The sequence below is a fragment of the Theropithecus gelada genome, chromosome 4 (assembly GCF_003255815.1).
Source record: "Theropithecus gelada isolate Dixy chromosome 4, Tgel_1.0, whole genome shotgun sequence".
Classification (NCBI taxonomy): Eukaryota; Metazoa; Chordata; class Mammalia; order Primates; family Cercopithecidae; genus Theropithecus; species Theropithecus gelada.
The window spans coordinates 84,547,510-84,566,614 of NC_037671.1; the positions used below are offsets into that span (position 1 = coordinate 84,547,510).

Consider the following 19,105-nt stretch of genomic DNA (forward strand, 5'->3'; position numbering starts at 1 on the left):
GCCCGGCCAAAGCCTTGCTTTCTTAACCAACTGCAAACCAAAGACTCTCTGAATCCACCTATCACTTGTAAGCCCCCACTTCAAGATATCCCAGCTTTCTGAGTCAACCCATGTATAACCTTCATGTACTGACTTACAATTTTACATGTAACTTTTGCTTCTTGAAATTTACCCCAAGTCTAAAAACCCTTGCTTGTATGCCACTGGGGAATTCAGGTCGTAAGCAGTAGCTCCTTGTTCTCCTTGTTAGCAATAAATGCCTCACGTTCCCTTGCTGAAAATCCCAGTGTCAGTGCTTCCTTTTTTTTCTGCACACTGGGAAAGCAGACCCGAGTTCAGCTTGGCAACAGTACTAAAAAGGTAAATCAAGGCTATCTGGACTTGTGGGTCTAAAGCAGGATTAGCAAAGGACATAGTTTTTATAAGAAATGCATTTTAAATTATTTGCCAAGCTGTTTTTCATTAGAATTTGGGGCATGGGTCTTTTAGAAATTTATATCATGAACATAAAAGTCAGAACTCTCTGCACAGTATCTTAGCACAGTAAGCTGTGCTAAGTCCCGGTTCTACTTCTTTATTGATAAGATTTTAAACAAATGAAACAATCCCTTTGAGCCTTAGAATCTGTATCAGGCCGGGCATGGTGGCCACGTCTGTAATCCCAGCACTTTGGGAAGCCGAGGTGGGCAGATCACAAGGTCAGGAGATCGAGACCATCCTGCCTAACATGGTGAAACCCCATCTCTGCTAAAAAAAATACAGAAAAAATTAGCCGAGTTTGATGGCAGGCACCTGTAGTCCCAGCTACTCAGGAGGGTGAGGCAGGAGAATGGCGTGAACCCTGGAGGCAGAGCTTGCAGTGAGCCGAGATTGCGCCACTGCACCCCAGCCTGGGCAACAGAGCAAGACTCCTTCTCAAAAAACAAAAAAGAATCTGTATCAGTAAACAGTTATTAACACTGAAAAGTCATAATATAATATAGGTAAGTAATTATAATATTTAGTGTGATTAAGCATTCATACATAATATATAAATTAAATCACCAGATTGGAATCTACTATGGTCAGACATAAGGGACTTTTATAATCCTAGGTGATAAGAAATTAAAGGAATCAGGCAAAATATTTTAAAGTGGGGGAAAACACCGTAACTGGGAATATAAGCAAAACAGAGATGCTAGAATACAAAGCACGGATTAATTTCCACTGATCACCAGTATATTTAATGCCTAATCAGTTGGCAGTTTTCAGACCACAAAAGGAAAGGTCCACAAAATCCATGATAAAGAGGTATCTTCAGGTTGAAAGCCTGGAGTAAAGTCCCACACAATCATTATCCAATTTACATTATATATATATGTATATAAATGTTGAATATACACATATATTCATATATTGCATACATACATGTATGTGTATATACACACACACATATATATATATTCAACATTTCTAAGAGCCATGGAAGTACTTACATAGACAAATTCTATATAATGCCTATTCTCAAGAAGAAGATTGAGCAGAGAATGCCAAGACAGAGAAGACAACTATGGATGAAGAAATGAAACTTTACTTCCTGAATTATGCTCACATGTAGAGCCAAAGAACTCAGAAAACAAATTTATACATTAAAAGAAATGAAAAATCAAAAATTTGAAAACCTTTTAGAACACTGGGATCTTGGGATAAAACAAGGGCCCTCCTAATTCTCTAAGCCTTTACTTCTATGGACTTCATTAATTATGATGATTACAATGTTATTAATGAATCCAATCTAACATTTTAGGGTGACTTTATAATTGAGGATGATTTTTTGCATAGTAGTAAATTAGCAACTCCTCTCACAAAAATTCAATGATAAATTTTAGTCAAATTAGTTTATATTATGTATCACTCTCCTTTTTTTTTCTTCTTTTTTTTCAGACAGGGTCTTGCTCTGTTGCCCAGGCTGGAGTGTAATTGGGTGATCACAGCGCACTGCAGTCTCAAACTCCTGGGCTCTAGAAATCCTCCTGCTTCAGTTTCCCAAGTAGCTAGGACTTACAGGCACATGCCACCACACTCAGCTAATTTTTTTATTTTTTTGTAGAGACAGGGTCTCACTATGTTGCCCAGGCTTGTCTCAAACTCCTGGGCTCAAGTGATCCTTCAGCTTCAGCCTTCCAAAGTGCTGGGATTACCAATGTGACATATATATATAACGTCACTCTCATAGAGACAAACTAATTTGGGGATTTTACTGAACTCATCAATTCTACTAAAAGTTTAAAGATGACCCCATTTACTCATAGTCTGAGAGGCTTCTTGTCTTTGTCTTTAGAACAAAATTAAAACTGTATTAAAAATAATTGTTCCATACAAAAACCTACAAATGCTTATAACGGCATTATTTATAATTGTCAAAAATTGGACCAAGATGCCCTTCAATTGGTGAATGGATAAACGAAGTGTGGTATATCCATACAATGGAATATAGTTGAGTAGTAAAAATAAATGGGTTATCAAGCCATGAAAAGATAAAGGTTAAATGTATATTGCTAACTGAAAGAAATCCATCTGAAACATATTGTATGATTCCAACTATATAACATTCTGGAAACGTCAAAACTGTAGAGACAGTAAAAATATCAGTGGTTGCCAGGGATTCTCAGAGGAAAGAAGGATGAACAGAGAAAGCACAGGGGATTTTTAGGGCAGGGAAACTATTCAGTATGCTACTGTAATGATGAATACTTGATTATACATTTGTCAAAATCCATAGAATGCATAACGTAAAGAGTAAAACCTAATGCGGCCAGGCATGGTGCTCATGCCTGTAATCTCAGCATTTTGGGAGGCCAAGGCGGGTGGATCAGCTGAGGTCAGGAGTTCGAGACCAGCCTGGTCAACATGGTGAAACTTCGTCTCTACTAAAAATAACAAAATTAGCCAAGTGTGGTGGTGCAGGCCTGTAATCCCAGCTACTTGGGAGGCTGAGGCAGGAGACTCACTTGAACCCAGGAAGCGGAGGTTGCAGTGAGCCGAGATCGTGCCATGGGACTCCAGACTGGGCAACCAGAGCAAAACTCTGTCTCAAAAACAAACAAACAAATAAACAAACAAACAAAAAATACCAAAAACCTAAACTACAGACTTTAGTTAATAATGATGTATCAATATTGGTACACTGATTATAATAAATGTATTAAGTAATGTAAGATGTCAATGCTAGGAAAAAGTGAGAGTATATGAGAACTCACTGTACTTTCTGCTCAATAATTCTTCTGTAAATGTAAAATTGCTCTAAAACATAGTATCTACTGATTTAAAGAAAAATACTTTTCCTATACATTCTTCTGACAGTAAAGTAGCCTTTACAACACGACAATTAAGTTATATGTACTTGGCCAGGCACAGTGGCTCGCACCTGGAATCTCAGCACTTTGGGAGGCCGAGGCAGGCAGACTGCTTGTGCCCAAGAGGTTGAGACCAGCCTGAGCAACATAGTAAGACCTCATCTCTAAAAGAAAATTTTTTTTCAATTTAAAAAGAAAAAGAAAGTTATGTGTACTCAAACTCTTTCACATTCTTTTTTTTTTTTTTTTTTAAGATAGAGTCTCGCTCTATCTACCAGGCTGGAGTGCAATGGCACAATCTCTGCCCACCACAACCTCCGCCTCCTGGGTTCAAGCCATTCTCCTGCCTCAGCCTCCTGTGTAGCACCGCCACACCTGGCTAATTTTTGTATTTTTAGTAGACATGGGTTTCACCATGTTGGCCAGGCTGGTCTTGAACTCTATCTGATCTCAAGTGAGCTGCCCACCTTAGTCTCCTAAAGTGCTGGGATTACAGGCATGAGCCCACTACAGCCAGCCTCATCTTTTTTTTAAACTATGTTGAAGGTAAAATTATTTTTACTTGTTATAAGATGAACACAGAATAATTTTTAAATATATAATTTAAAACAATTCTGGTATCTGAGGAAATACTCATATCAAAGGGCAAATAAACTAATAATTTCATTTAACTTCAAATCTACCTACAGCATAATTGCCCAAAATGTTTTTTGATTAAAATAATTGATACTATGTGGGGGAGAAAAGTGGTTCCAGGCTCAAATGAATTTGGAACGTGCTATGTTAAAGTTAAAGCTATTTCACTGTTGCGGGACTACCCAAAGCTTTTGGTGTGCTCCTACCTATGGGAATTTCTACAAGGGGAATACAATAGTAATTAACAAAAACTATGACCATGAAACCTCTTCTGGTCATATGGTCATGTGTGTAGAGTGGTATTCTGCAGAAGATACTTCAGAAACCATTGACAAAAAAGAATACCAAATGCAAATACAAGGAAAATCTCAGTTTCACGAACTAAGTATAGTGCATAGAAGTAGTTTTGTTAAAAAGAAACATTTTAGAGCTTGATCTTAGAGCATGAAAAGTCTCAAATGAGGATTCCACTCATTCACTCAGAAAAAAATCTTGCAGGATATGGTAAGGAAAGGAGGAAAGGAAAGAAGGAAGGGAAAACATTTAATGAACATACGCTATGTGCAAATCACGATAGTAAAAAGGACAGAACATACATGAGAAGCAGCAAACAGGTCATCATGGCTCAAGCATAATATAGTGAAAGACAAGACTAGATCTAATATCTGACTAGACAGAAAAGGATTTAAATACACAGTTTAGATGCTATGACAGGCACTGAATTTTTTTTAGCAGAAAGACAATATGAGACTTGTCATATCATAAAAGTAACCTAGCAGCAATAAAAAGGATGGGCTAGAATAGATCAAAACCATCGAAATCATTAAGGAGAAAGGGTGAAGAGAAATGAAAGCTACTTCAGAGAAACAGATTATCATTCAAAACTGACTACGAGTGTCAGCGGTAAAGTTAACTTTTATTTTAATTTTTAAAGGTTCTCAAGTTTTCACACAGTATTAACAAACTACTGAAAGAGATTTCAGTTTAAAAGAATACTCTCACATCAACTGTGAATATATAAGTTAATGAATCAGTACTCATATGTAGATATTTCAGGTGAAAATTGGTGTATAAAAACAAAATCACTCAAACTATAGTAGAAAACTGTATTACCTTTCTGTCTGGCTTTAACTATCACTTCTATATGCTTCATTGCTGCTTTTAATAGTTTCTTGGTTATAATAGATGGAATATCCACCTAGAAAAATTCAACATTAAAACTTTTAAAATAATTATCACTAAGTTACAATGGCAAGTACACTACAATTATGATATTGGAATATATCTTAAAAATTAGAAGTATTCAGAATCTTTCAAAAATAACACTTTATATTCCTGCATCATACTAAACTGTAACATTAGATACTTTTTTTTACCCACAGTACTGAAAATTAATCTTAATATGTATACCTTAAATACTAAATCTTTCCCACAAAATAGTATCTTTATTCCTAGCTTCTTTACGTGTTCTTCGTATTAAATGCATTCAAGGAAAACTCCAGTAACTTAAGTAACTTATTATTCCTTTGATGTTGTAAATTTGTGATTAGTAAGAAATTACTTGAAAATGAACTTTCTCATTCAGCTTACAAGATAAATCCTGGTTTGTTTTTTGGGTTTTTGTTGTTTTTTTGAGACAGGGTCTCACACCGGCTGCCCATGCTGGAGAGCAGAGGCACCATCTCACTGCAGTCTAGTCTCCCAGGCTCAGGTGATTCTCCCACCTCAGCCTCCGGGGTAGCTGGGAATACAGGCGCATGCCACCATGCCCAGCTAATTTTTTGTATTTTTTAGTAGGGACGGGGTTTCGCCATGTTGCCCAGGCTGGTCTCCGACTCCTGGACTCAAGTAATCCATCCACCTCAGCCTCCCAACAGCCTCCCAAAGTGCTGGGATTAAAGGCATTAGTCACCATGCCCAGCAGGAATCCTGGCTTCAAGATATATGGAAACATCCTATTTTAGAATAAAATTAAGTTTCATCATTCCCCATCAAGATTTTTCAACCTAAAGGCTAGAAGCTGCAGTGATCATGATAGGTTAGTGAGGGAGGGCTGAGGGCTTATATGCACACACGGAAAACAGGAAAAACAATAACTAAAAATAAATTATAAATAAATCAACAAAAAGCATATTTATTGGACTTCAATAGGCCTGTATTCCACCATAAAACTTAATACATTATATATTTCCTTTATCAAAGGCATGAAAAAATTCCATCACAATAGTGTTAATTTTTCAATTCTTTTTAAACTCCATATTAAAAAAGGGAACAAAATCCCAGGGTGATTAATCTAGTAAGTATGATGGATCATAAACCCTCAAATTTTAATGATTTGCTGATAAAACCCAGATCAAACACATTCAGTAAGAAGGGATATTCTTGCTTAGTATTACACCTTGTTGAAAATAACATCACTCTTCATTTGCCCTTGGCCACTTGGTACTCGCTTATAAATTACTCTCATATTTATCAAATAAACAAGATGTTATAGTTTTCAAACATTTTGTAAAATCTTGTCTTCTGAGAATACTCAGTAAGATTTTTATTTTAAGTTCCACTTTAGGGAATTCAGGTCAGAATTAAAATGGTAAAATAATGGGTCTGTCACTAAACTTTGATTTTTAAAAAATTGTAGACCCTAAATGATTCTTTGTTTTCATTATTCCCAAACTTCCAATTTACATTATGCAGGCAACAGAATCATGAACAGAACATTGTAGAAGGTATAAGATGACCAAGGCCTAATCTTTTGCCCTTTAACATCTGCTAACATCTGCTAACACTTTAACAAAGTTAATACCTTTCTATAAAATGAATATAATAATGACCCATTTATCTTCCAGGATAGTGATGCAGATAAAATAGGAGCCATCATATAATTCAGAAAATCAAAGAAAATATTTTGCGAGTCATTTATCTGATAAAGGACATGTATCCACATAAATAACTTCTACAACTCAGTCATAAAAAAATAACCCAGTTAAAATGCAGGTAAGGAATCTGAACGGACATTTCTTCAGAGGCAGACAAATGGCAAATAAACATAAAAGTTCTCAACATTATTGGCATCAGGGATATGCAATTCAAAACCACCATGGAATATCATGTCACATCTACTAGGATGGTTAGAATAAAAGAGAGAGATTATAACTAGTTCTGGCAAGGATGTAGAGAAATTGAGATCCTCATATACTGCTGATGGGAATGTAAATGGTGGAGCCACTTTGGAAAATAGTCTGGCAGTTACTCAAATTGTTAGACACAGAGTTACCATTTGATCCAGCAATTGTACTCCTATGTATATACCCAAGATAAGTGAAAATATATATCCAACAACAAAAAGAACACTTGTACACAAATGCTAATAGGTACATAACAGACAAAAGGTAAAAACAATACAAAGGTCCATCAACTGATGAATGGATAAACAAAATGTAGTACATTCACACAATGGAATATTAGCCATAAAAAGAGTGAAATATTGATACATACTACAACATAACATGGATAAACCTTGAGAACATTATGCTGAGTAAAAGAAACCAGTCACAAAAGGCCACATATTGTATGATTCCATGTATATGAAATGTTCAGAATAGACATACAAATCCACAGATATACAAAGATTTGTGGTTGGCTATGGATGAAGGGATAGAAGAGGTGATGTTTATGGCTAGAGGGTACAAGGTCTCTTTCTGGGTGATGAAAATGTTCTAAAATTGACTATGGGGATGGTTGTACAACTGAATATGCTAAAAACTATCAAATCATATACTTTAAATGGGTGAATTACATGGTATATAAATTATATCTCAATAAAACTATTAACAAAATACATACATATATACCTATAAAACACTCCAAGTATGAGGTGCTATTAATTTAGAATCCACTAAGCTAGTCCAAAGCCTAACACAGGCCTGGCACGGTGGCTCACACCTGTAATCCCAGCAGTTTGGGAGACCGAGGTGGGTGAATCACTTGAAGTCAGGAGTTCGAGACAAGTCTGGCCAACATGGTGAAACTCTTGTCTCTACTAAAAATACAAAAATTAGCCAGGTGTGGTGGCGGGCACCTGTAATCCTAGCTACTCCGGAGGCTGAGGCAGGAGAATTGCTTGAACCTGGGAGGTGGAGATTGCAGTGAGCCGAGATGGTGCCACTGCACTCCAGACTGGGTGACACAGCAAGACTCCCCAAAAAAAAAAAAAAAAAAAAAAAAAATAGGCTGGGCACAGTGGCTTACATCTGTAATCCCAGCACTTTGGGAAGCTGAAGCGGGTGAATCATTTGAGGTCAGGCGTTCGAGACCAGCCTGGCCAACATGGTGAAACCCCATCTCTACTAAGAATACAAAAAAAATTAGCGAGGCAGTACTGGCACATGCCTGTAATCCCAGCTACTCAGGAGGCTGAGGCAGGAGAATCACTTGAGCCTGGGAAGTAGAGGTTGCAGTGAGCCGAGATCACATCACTGCACTCCAGCCTGGGCAATAAAGTGAAACTGTCTCAAAAAAAAAAAAAAAAAAAAATAGAAAAGGTTAACATAGCAGAATTGTTCTATTAACTAATGTTTATTAGCTACTTGTAATATGGCAATCAAAATTAATTTTGATAAATCAATTTTTGCTTATTCCGAAGTATAATTTAAATGGTGTGTCATCAACCAATTGATATTTCTTACTCTTTTATTCCACTTAAATATTATGAGTCAATTATCCAAGACTGTTAAACAACGTGATTACTGTTTATCAACTATTTTCAAAAGTGATAAAAGCTACGTGCAATAGAAAAAGACAAATATAAAGAAGTGCATGGAAAAAAAAATCAGCATCAGCCCACCACCACACTTAAGAGTTAACAGTGATGAGGTATACGTCCTTAATATATGGATTAATAAGCTTTAATATATGAACTTTGTTTTCAAAGTGGAAAAATACCACACATACTAAGTTTCCAGCCTGTTCACTTGACTGTTTCTTTTTTCTTTTGTATTTTTTTTTCCTTTTTCTTTCTAACTTTTATGTTAGGTTCAGGGAGTACATGTGTAGGCTCGTTACATGAGTAAATTGCATGTCATGGGGGTCTGGTGTACAAATTATTTCATCATCCAAGTAATGAATGCAGTACCCATAAGTAGTATTTTGATCCTCATCCTCCTCCCACTCTCCACCCTCAAGTAGGTCACCACGTCTATTGCTCCCTTCTTTATGTCCATGTGTACCCAGTGTTTAGCTCCTACTTATAAATGAGAACATGCAATATTTGATTTTATGTTCCTGTGTTAATTCACCTAGGACCAGCTGCATCTATGTTGCTGCAAGGAACATGATTTCATTGCTTTTTATGGCTGCGTAGTATTCCATGGAGTATATGTACCACATTTTCTTTATCTAGTCCACTACTGATGGGTATCTAGGTTGTATCTAGGTTGATTCCATGTCTACAATTTATATTCCTCTGGATTCTGTTCTAAGTTCTTTTAGAAATCTCCAAACTGTTTTCCACAGTGGCTGAACTCATTTGCATTCCCACCAGCAGCATATAAGCATTCCCTTTACTTGACTATTTAAGATAAATATTTTCCCTTGGAAAAAAAGTATTATTCTACAAAATGATTGTTCATGGTTGTGTAGAATTCTATAATTAGGATGTATTATATTTACTCAACTAACAATTTTAGTAGACATCAATTTTTCTTTTCAGTTTTACTTATAAATTATACTGCAATAAATCTTTCAACATACTTTTTTTTTTTTTTGAGACAGAGTCTTGTTCCGTTGCCCAAGCTGGAGTGCAGTGGTGCGATCTCAGCTCACTGCAACCTCCGCCGCCTGGGTTCAAGTGATTCTCCTGCCTCAGCCTCCCAAGTAGCTAGGATTACAGGTGCGCGCGATTACACCAGGCTAATTTCTTTGTATTTTTAGTAGAGATGAGGTTTCACCATGTTGGCCTGGCTGATCTCAAACTCCCAACCTCCAGTGATCCGCCCGTCTCAGCCACCTCGTATTACAGGTGTGAGCCATGGCGCACAGCCTGGAGTATAGATATTTTTAAGTCTTAATAAAGATTACCAAACTGCCCTCAAATGTGAGAATTATACCAATTTGAATTTGAGCTTGTTTTCCATACATCACCATTACTAGATATTAACACTCTTTTTTACCTTTCCCAGTCTGATAAGTAAAAGAATAGTATCTCATTAAAACATTTATTTGCTGTGAGACAACATACTTTCAAGTGTTTACTGGCCATTTTGTATCTTTTTTTTGCGAACTACTATATGTTTTTTGCACATCTTTTCTCTAGCAGTTGACTATATTGTTCATTTCTCAAATAGGTATAGAATAATTTAACAAGATTAATCTTTATTACTAGTGGCAGAGATATTGTATATTAATACATTGTCAATATGTTCAATGTGTCAATACTGAACCGACAAAGCAGTAGAAAAGTGTGTGTGTCTACAGACAATATACTACAAATATATATAGGCAACGATCCAAATATGCACAAAATACAGCTCAAGAAAAATATGTGTTTTGTTTTATTTTGTTTCATTTTGTTTGAGAGAGAGTTTTGCTCTTGTTGCCCAGACTGGAATGCAATGGCGCGATCTTGGCTCACTACAACCTCCACCTCCCAGATTAAAGCAATTCTCCTGCCTCAGACTCCTGAGTAGCTGGCATTAGAGATGCCCGCCCCCATACCTGGCTAATTTTTTGTGTTTTTAGTAGAAACGGAGTTTCGCCATGTTGGCCAGGCTGGTCATGAACTCCTGACCTCGAGTGGTCCACCCACCTAGGCCTCCCAAAGTGCTGGGATTACAGGCATGAGCCACCGCGCCTGGCTGAGAAAAATATTTTTTAAAGTAGACCACAATCATTGCTATTTACTCAATAAATTCATCTAACTGGAACATGACTTTTTTTTCTTTATTATTATTATACCTTAAGTTCTAGGGTACATGTATACAACGTGCAGGTTTGTTACATATGTATACATGTGCCATGTTGGTGTGCTGCACCCGTTAACTCATCATTTACATTAGGTATATCTCCTAATGCTATCCCTCCCCCCTCCCCCCACCCCATGACAGGCCCTGGTGTGTGATGTTCCCCATCCTGTGTCCAAATGTTCTCATTCTTCAGTTCCCACCTATGAGTGAGAACATGTGGTGTTTGGTTTTCTGTTCTTGCGATAGTTTGCTGAGAATGATGGTTTCCAGCTGCATCCATGTCCCTACAAAGGACACGAACTCATCCTTTTTTATGGCTGCATAGTATTCCATGGTGTATATGCGCCACATTTTCTTAATCCAGTCTATGATTGATGGACATTTGGGTTGGTTCCAAGTCTTTGCTATTGTGAATGGTGCCGCAATAAACATACGTATGCATGTGTCTTTATAGCAGCATGATTTATAATCCTTTGGGTATATGCCCAGTAATGGGATCACTGGGTCAAATGGTATTTCTAGTTCTAGATCCTTGAGGAATCGCCACACTGTCTTCCACAATGGTTGAACTAGTTTACAGTCCCAACAGTGTAAAAGTGTTCCTATTTCTCCACATCCTCTCTAGCACCTGTTGTTTCCTGACTTTTTAATGATCGTCATTCTAACTGGTGTGAGATGCTATCTCATTGTGGTTTTGATTTAAGTTTCTCTGATGGCTGGAACATGACTTTTTTCTATAGCTGTCTTTTCATTTCTAATTTCTACAAACCAAAATAACTAAGCATTAAAATGAAAGAAAGCAAAACTGATCAATGGATCAAAAAATATTCACTAATTTTTTAATCTAAAATAATGAAGACAAAACAAATATACATGGTATACGAGAAAGTAAAAATAAGGGTTAAGTCTGGGCGCAGTGGCTCACGCCTGTAATCCTAACACTTTGGGAGGCCAAGGTGGGCTGATCACAATGTCAGGAGATCGAGACCATCCTGGCTAACACGGTGAAACCCTGTCTCTACTAAAAATACAAAAAAATTAGCCGTGTGTGGTGGCACGCTCCTATAGTCCCAGCTACTTGGGAGGCTGAGGCAGGAGAATCACGTGAACCTGGGAGGCAGAACTTGCAGTGAGCCGAAATCATGCCACTGCACTCCAGCCTGGGCAACAGAGCAAAACTCCGTCTAGAGTAAAAAAAAAAAAAAAAAAGTTTGGAATAATCTCCTAAAAGATACACTTAGAAAGAGTAAGACCTAGTATTTGATAGAGCAGGGTGACTATAGTCAATAATTTAATTGTACATTTAAAAGTAACTAAGAGTATAATTGGATTGTTTGTAACACAAATGATAAATGCTTGAGGGATAGATACCCCATTTTCCATGAGGTGATTATTACTTACCACATGCCTGTATCAAAGTATCTCATGTAGCCCACAAACATGTACACTTGCCATGTACCCACAAAAAATTGTTTTAAATCTCTTTCATTAAATGATAAAGCCCCAAATTCCCAAATTTCTCATCAAAAATATATACCTTGTGAATCCTTCTTATTAAGACAGATGCAAAAAACCGTAATGTTATTCTCAGTTCATCAACAAAGGATTCATCATCTGTCACATCCCTTCAATAAGGAGAAAAACAAATATTCAGAAGTTCAGAGAAATACAGTTTCACTTTCTACAAACCAAGGGAAATTTTTCCTTTTTTCTGTTTACTTAAGCTACTTTTCTTTTTTCATTTACAAATAATACATTTCACTGTAGAACAGTAAGAAATGTACAAAAAATAAAACATCTACCATAAATCTAGCATCAAGACATAATCACTATTAACTAAATTATAACATATATTTCCTTGCAGATATACACAACTACATAGTCTTATTTTTACAATACTGAGATCATGTTCTAAGCAACATCAAAGAAAGTTCAAAGAAATAAAACAATGAATAACTTTGGAGAAGCAATAGAATTAATACAAAATTTTTAACTAGTTTAAAATACTTATAAAATAATATAAATTCTAAAATTAAAACAAAAAAGGTATGCTCCATTTGAAAAAGAAATTTAATGAACTGAAACTCAGACATTTTGTAAAACAGAAATTCTGACAACCTTCAACTGAGGAGTTACATTTTCCTGATGTTTGAAGGGCCCTAGAATTAGAACACTTCCCTAATTAAAGGCAAGAAAAGAAACGATGATATCTGTAACTCAATGATGGTGTTGTTAACTTTCTTGGCAGAATAGGAAAGATAATTGTATCAACCATGCTTCCCACGATTAACCGGAAAGAAAGGGATATTACAGCATCAATAGCTACAACTGAGAAGAAAATATTTACTTTCACACTTAGAAATACAACTAGATTTTATGTCTAAAGTGTCATAATGCAGAGATGGGAGAAGGTAAGGGAGTCTTCAAGAAAAGATTCATTTTACAAAAGGCCTCACCATCAGCTTTAATTAAATGACAAATGCCAGATAGTTAAGGCAGAATCAAATGTTTAAATTTACATAGCTCTCCAGGAAAATATGGCATAGAAACGATATTAAATTTGTCTTAAACACTCTGGGTGAATTCAACTAGTAGTTTGTTTTTTTTTTTTTTTCAGACGGAGTCTCGCTCTGTCACCCAGGCTGGAGTGCAGTGGCGGGATCTCAGCTCACTGCAAGCTCCGCCTCCCGGGTTTACGCCATTCTCCCGCCTCAGCCTCCCTAGTAGCTGGGACTACAGGCGCCCGCCACCTCGCCCGGCTAGTTTTTTTTGTGTGTATTTTTTAGAAGAGACAGGGTTTCACCGTGTTAGCCAGGATGGTCTCGATCTCCTGACCTCGTGATCCGCCTGTCTTAGCCTCCCAAAGTGCTGGGATTACAGGCTTGAGCCACTAAGCCCGGCTTTTTTTTTAATTAGAAATTTCAGTCAGGCATGGCGGCTCACACCTATAATCCTAATACTTTGGGAGGCCGAGGTGGGCAGATCACTTGAGGTCAGGAGTTTGAGACCAGCCTGATCAACATGGCGAAACCCCGTCTCTACCAAAAATACAAAAATTAGCCAGGCATAGTGGCACACACCTGTAATCCCAGCTTCTTGGGAGGCTGAGGTGGGAGGATGGCTTTAACCTGGGAGGTGGAGGTTGCAGTGAGCTGAGATCCGCCACTGCACTCCAGCCTAGGCAACAGAGCAAGACTCCATCTCAAAAAAAAAAAAAGAAAAGAAAAGAAAAGAAAAGAAAAGAAAAGAAAAGAAAATTCAAAATAGACTGAATCAATATAAAACTAGGGTAGATGTCATTAAACAACATATGTACAAGCCATGGAGGTGCAAGTGTTCAAATATATATTAAACACATGATGCTGATTTAAGAAAATATGTATTTATGGCCGGGTGCAGTGTCTCAAGCCTGTAATCCCAGCACTTTGGGAGGCCGAGACGGGCGGATCACGAGGTCAGGAGATCGAGACCATCCTGGCTAACATGGTGAAACCCCGTCTCTACTAAAAAAATACAAAAAAAACTAGCCAGGCGAGGTGGCGGGCGCCTGCAGTCCCAGCTATTCGGGAGGCTGAGGCAGGAGAATGGCGTGAACCCGCAAGGTGGAGCTTGCAGTGAGTTGAGATCCGGCCACTGCACTCCAGCCTGCGCCGACAGAGCGAGACTCTGTCTCAAAAAAAAAAAAAAAGAAAATATGTATTTATTACATGATATAAGTTGGATCTCTCTAATTTCAAAATAGATTTCTGTCAAATCTAAAGTATTTTCTGTATCTTCAAAAGCATAAGGCCCTTGTACATACATGGCATACACCAAAAACAAGGTACTTGGGGGAAAAAAAACCATTAATTCTCCAGGAAAACTACTGAAGCTATCTTTCAATTTAATGAAATATGTGAATACAGATTCCCCTCCAAAAGGTATAATTATTTCAAAGGTGAAAACTGCATACAAAATTATTAAATCACTATATTTAGAAGTGATAAGGAATTCTACAAGTTACTTTTCTTTCAAAACACAAAGTTTTCTTCCTCTTTATCATCAAATTATTAACTGACTGATGCCTACATCAGTGGTTCTTAACTAGGGCCAATTATGCCTTCCAGGTCATATCTGGTAACCTCTGAAGACATTTTTATTGGTCACAACTGGTGGCAGAGATGTCTGCTACTAGTATCTAATGGGAGAGGCCAGGGGTGCTAATTATGTAATGCACAGTACTGCCCCCACAACAAATAATTATTTTGGCTAAAATGTCAACAATGACAAAGTTGAAAAATCCTAGTCTACACCAAAAACATGTCATTAACATGCTTAACTCAGTAGTATTCACTGTATCAAAGAAAAAAGATCTTATAAAAAGAACATACCTGTACCACGGATAAACGAAGTTTTCCAACACTAATTCGAGAACCTGCATAAAAATTATTTTTTAAAGAAAAATAAAACGAATTAGTTTTTGGAAAATAAACGGTACTATTTGGTAATATGTAACATTACCAAGAACCAATTTTATTATCACAAATAAAGACAGCAGGCCGGCAGCAGTGGCTCACACCTGTAATCCCAGCACTTTAGGAGGTCAAAGCAGGTGGATGGCTTGAGTTCACGAGTTAGAGACCAGCCTGGGTAACTTGATGAAACCCTGTATCTACAAAAAACACAACAATAAGCTGGGTGTAGTGGCGTGTACCTGTAGTCCCAGCTATCTGGCGGGCTGAGGCAGGAGTTTCGCTTGAGCCTGAGAGGCAGAGGTTGCAGTGAGCCAAGATGTTGCCACTGCACATCAGCCTGGGAGACAGAGTGAGGCTCTGCCTCAAACAAAAACAAAAAACAAAAAAACAAATAACGACAGTAATATAATACCTTCACATGACAAAATGTATATTTCAACTTTATATGATTATGAGGATCATAGAAAACATATGAGAAAACACTTGGAAAATCATAAAAATTTCACAAATAGGAAAAGTTACTATTAGAATGGCATGCACATATTTCTAAATATTTCCATAATCAAACAAAAAGTTAAATAAATTGTTGCTGACTCTGAAGCTTAACGGAACCAAAAATGTGCTATGGAAAGAAGAAAAACAGCAAGTTAGTCCTTTCCATTCCTAACTTTCTAAGTCAGTATTTTCAGAATATAATGAAGAAAAAAGCAGCTAAGATTTACATAAGGGGTCAAAATTAGGTGTTAGTGGTTACCTTTGAAGGGAGTATAGTGGCTAGAGGGGAACACAAAGGGGAGTTCTGGGATGCTGGTAATGTTTTGTTTCCTGATCTGAATGCTGGTTACACAGATATGTTCGCTTTGTGAAAATTTTACCTGTACACTCAAATCAGTACATAAGTTTTGTAAGTGAAAAAGTAACAAAACAAAATAAAACAAACCGTGGGTGTTAAATCTTCCATTTCTTGGATTTGGGTATAGCAGTATGTCATAATTTTTACAAGGAGTTGCAACATTGGGCAGTAACTTACAAAAGCAGTAGGGAGGGAAGAAAACGACATATTGAATCTAATGCTTCCAAAATCAGATCATATATTTTCTCTGGCAGCAATAACAAAGATTGTGAATTTTCTAGTTTAAATATTAAGGGAACAATAATTTAGATGTTTTAGTACAAACACTAAGCACTGTTTATATGTGTTGGGAAATGAAAATACATATAAACAGGGATAACAATGAACAATGAATAGGATAGAGAGGAGACTAGAACAAGTTATCGTTAAACATTTGTTCTTCCTTTATTCCCCACATCCAACCAATCAAGTCCTACTGATTTTATATCCTAAGTAGTGTTTTTCTTTTCTTTTTCTTTTTTTGAGACGGAGTTTCACTCTTGTTGCCCAGGCTGGAGTGCAATGGCGTGATCTCGGCTCAACTCAACCTCCGCTTCCAGGGTTCAAGCGATTATCCTGCCTCAGCCTCCCGAGTAGCTGGGATTATAGGCATGTGCCACAACGACCAGATAATTTTGTGTTTTTACATGAGATGGGGTTTCTCCACGTTGGTTAGGCTGGTCTCGAACTCCCGACCTCAGGTGATCCACCCACCTCGGCCTCCCAAAGTGCTGGGATTACAGGCGTGAGCCACCGCGCCCAGCGGGTCCTCATTTTCTTACCCCTTATATTGCAGCAATGGCCTCTCTACTCCCTGCTTCCAAGCTCGCTCCCCTCCATCCTAAATAGAGCTGCCAAAGTAACCTAAAACATACATTTGACCACATCATCCTCTTGCATGAAATCCTCAATATATAAGAAAGGTGAAATTGCACTGATTTTGAAAGGGACCTGCTGGCATGAAGCAGTTGCATCACTTCCTTTTCACTCCCAGTGTACCCTATGAGTCACATCTAAAAATTCTAGAAAATCATCGACTTCCAGGATCAATTAATCTAAGTTCCATCAACATAGCCCTTAAAGTCATTTGATAGTCTTATTTCTAAAGGGCCATATACAATCCTGATTAAGAACTTAACCAGACCTGAGTTTTTTATTGAGTTCTGTAATCAACCAAATATGAAACTTGAGAAAATTATTAAAATTCTAAATTCCATTTACCTTTGGTAAAATCAATAATAGTACCCACTTCATAGGTTATATGTAGATTACATGAAATAATGAGCTTAGCACAATGCCAAATATACAGTAAGTATATCATAAATACTAGCTACTAGAATATTGTTTCCTTATTGCCCATATCCTCCCTCACACTTTACTCTCCAGTTTGCTGAACATTCCACCTTGTTTCAAGCCTCTCTTTCCTTTTGAAAGCTCTACCCAAATCCTGAAATACCCTTTCCCACACTATTAGTCTGGCAAACCTCTAGTTCTCCGATCTCATTGTCCCTCTCAATAGTTATGAACTTCTCCTCTATACTAATCTATATACTTTAATTTTTTTTCCATTATTGCCTGCATTAAATTATATTGTGATTACCTGTTTATATGCCTGCCTCCACTTCTAGACTAAAGTTCCTGGTAGAAAGGGACCATCTTCACTTTTAATCACTAGGGCCTACCCCAGTTCCTACCTATAAGATACCAAAATATGTTCTTAAATGTGACAGCTAACATTTACTGAGCACCAGTATGTGCCAGGTACTGGACCACAGGTTTTATATAAGTCCTTTCATTTTTATGAATGAATGACATGCCAAAGACACAAATAATACTCTTGTTAGAAGTTTTCTTCAACAAACCTCAACTTGGCACTCTCCAACAGAAATATAATGTAAGTCACACATTAATTTTAAATTTTCTAGTAGTTACATTTTTTACAAAGTAAAAAGAAACAGGTGAAACTAATTTTATATTTTACTTAACCCAAAACATCCAAAATATTATCATTTCAACATATAATTAATATAAAAAATGAGATACTTGGCCAGGCGCAGTGGCTCACTCCTATACTACCAGCACTTTGGGAGGTCGAGGCAGGTGGATCACAAGGTTAGGAGTTCAATACCAGCCTGGCCAATATGGTAAAAACCTGTCTCTACTAAAAATACAAAAATTGGCTGGGCATGGTGGTGTGCACCTGTAGTCCCAGCTACTTGGGAGGCTGAGGCAGGAGAATCGCTTGAACCCGGGAGGCGGAGGTTGCAGTGAGCCAAGATCACGCCACTGCACTCCAGCCTGGGCAACAGAGTGAGACTCCGTCTCAAAAAAAAAAAAAAACTTTACATTCCTTTTTTCTAAGTCTTTTCTTACGAAATCTTCAAAATCCACTATATATTTTATACACAGAACACATGTCAACTTGGACTAGCACACTTCAAGTGTTTATTAATAACCACACGTGGCTAGGAGCTACCATATTAGAAGTCTTAAATCAGGGCATCTTCAAGATGAAAAAGGCCTTAGAGGCCGGGCACGGTGGCTCACGCCTGTAATCCCAGCACTTTGGGAGGCCAATGTGGGTGGATCACGAGGTCAGGAGATCAAGACCACATCCTGGCTAACACAGTGAAACCCCGTCTCTACTAAAAAGATTAAAAAAAAAAACTAGCTGGGCATGGTGGTGTGCGCCTGTAGTCCCAGCTACTCGGGAGTCTGAGGCAGGAGAATCGCCTGAATCCGGGAGGCAGAGGTTGCAGTGAGGTGAGATCGTGCCACTGCACTACGGCCTGGGTGACAGAGCAAGATTCTATCTCAAAAAAAAAAAAA

General features: G+C 37.5%; 1 protein-coding gene across 30 annotated transcripts in view; it reads right to left on the reverse strand.

The window, feature by feature from the left end:
- SNX14 (sorting nexin 14) overlaps window positions 1-19,105 on the reverse strand; it is a 94,648-nt gene that overhangs the window by 52,715 nt on the left and 22,828 nt on the right. For 19 of the 30 annotated variants that reach the window (XR_003119047.1, XR_003119046.1, XR_003119049.1 and 16 more), the window contains 3 exons: window positions 15,301-15,344; window positions 12,468-12,555; window positions 5,085-5,169 (listed from right to left, as the gene is read on the reverse strand). Coding sequence is in view for 19 of the 30 variants with exons in the window: in XM_025382919.1 (XP_025238704.1) it covers window positions 5,085-5,169; window positions 12,468-12,555; window positions 15,301-15,344 (217 nt within the window). In the remaining 11 variants the exon portion in view is untranslated. The remainder of the gene's footprint in view (window positions 1-5,084; window positions 5,170-12,467; window positions 12,556-15,300; window positions 15,345-19,105) is intronic. The other 11 variants (XR_003119050.1, XM_025382933.1, XM_025382930.1 and 8 more) reach the window with 3 other exon arrangements.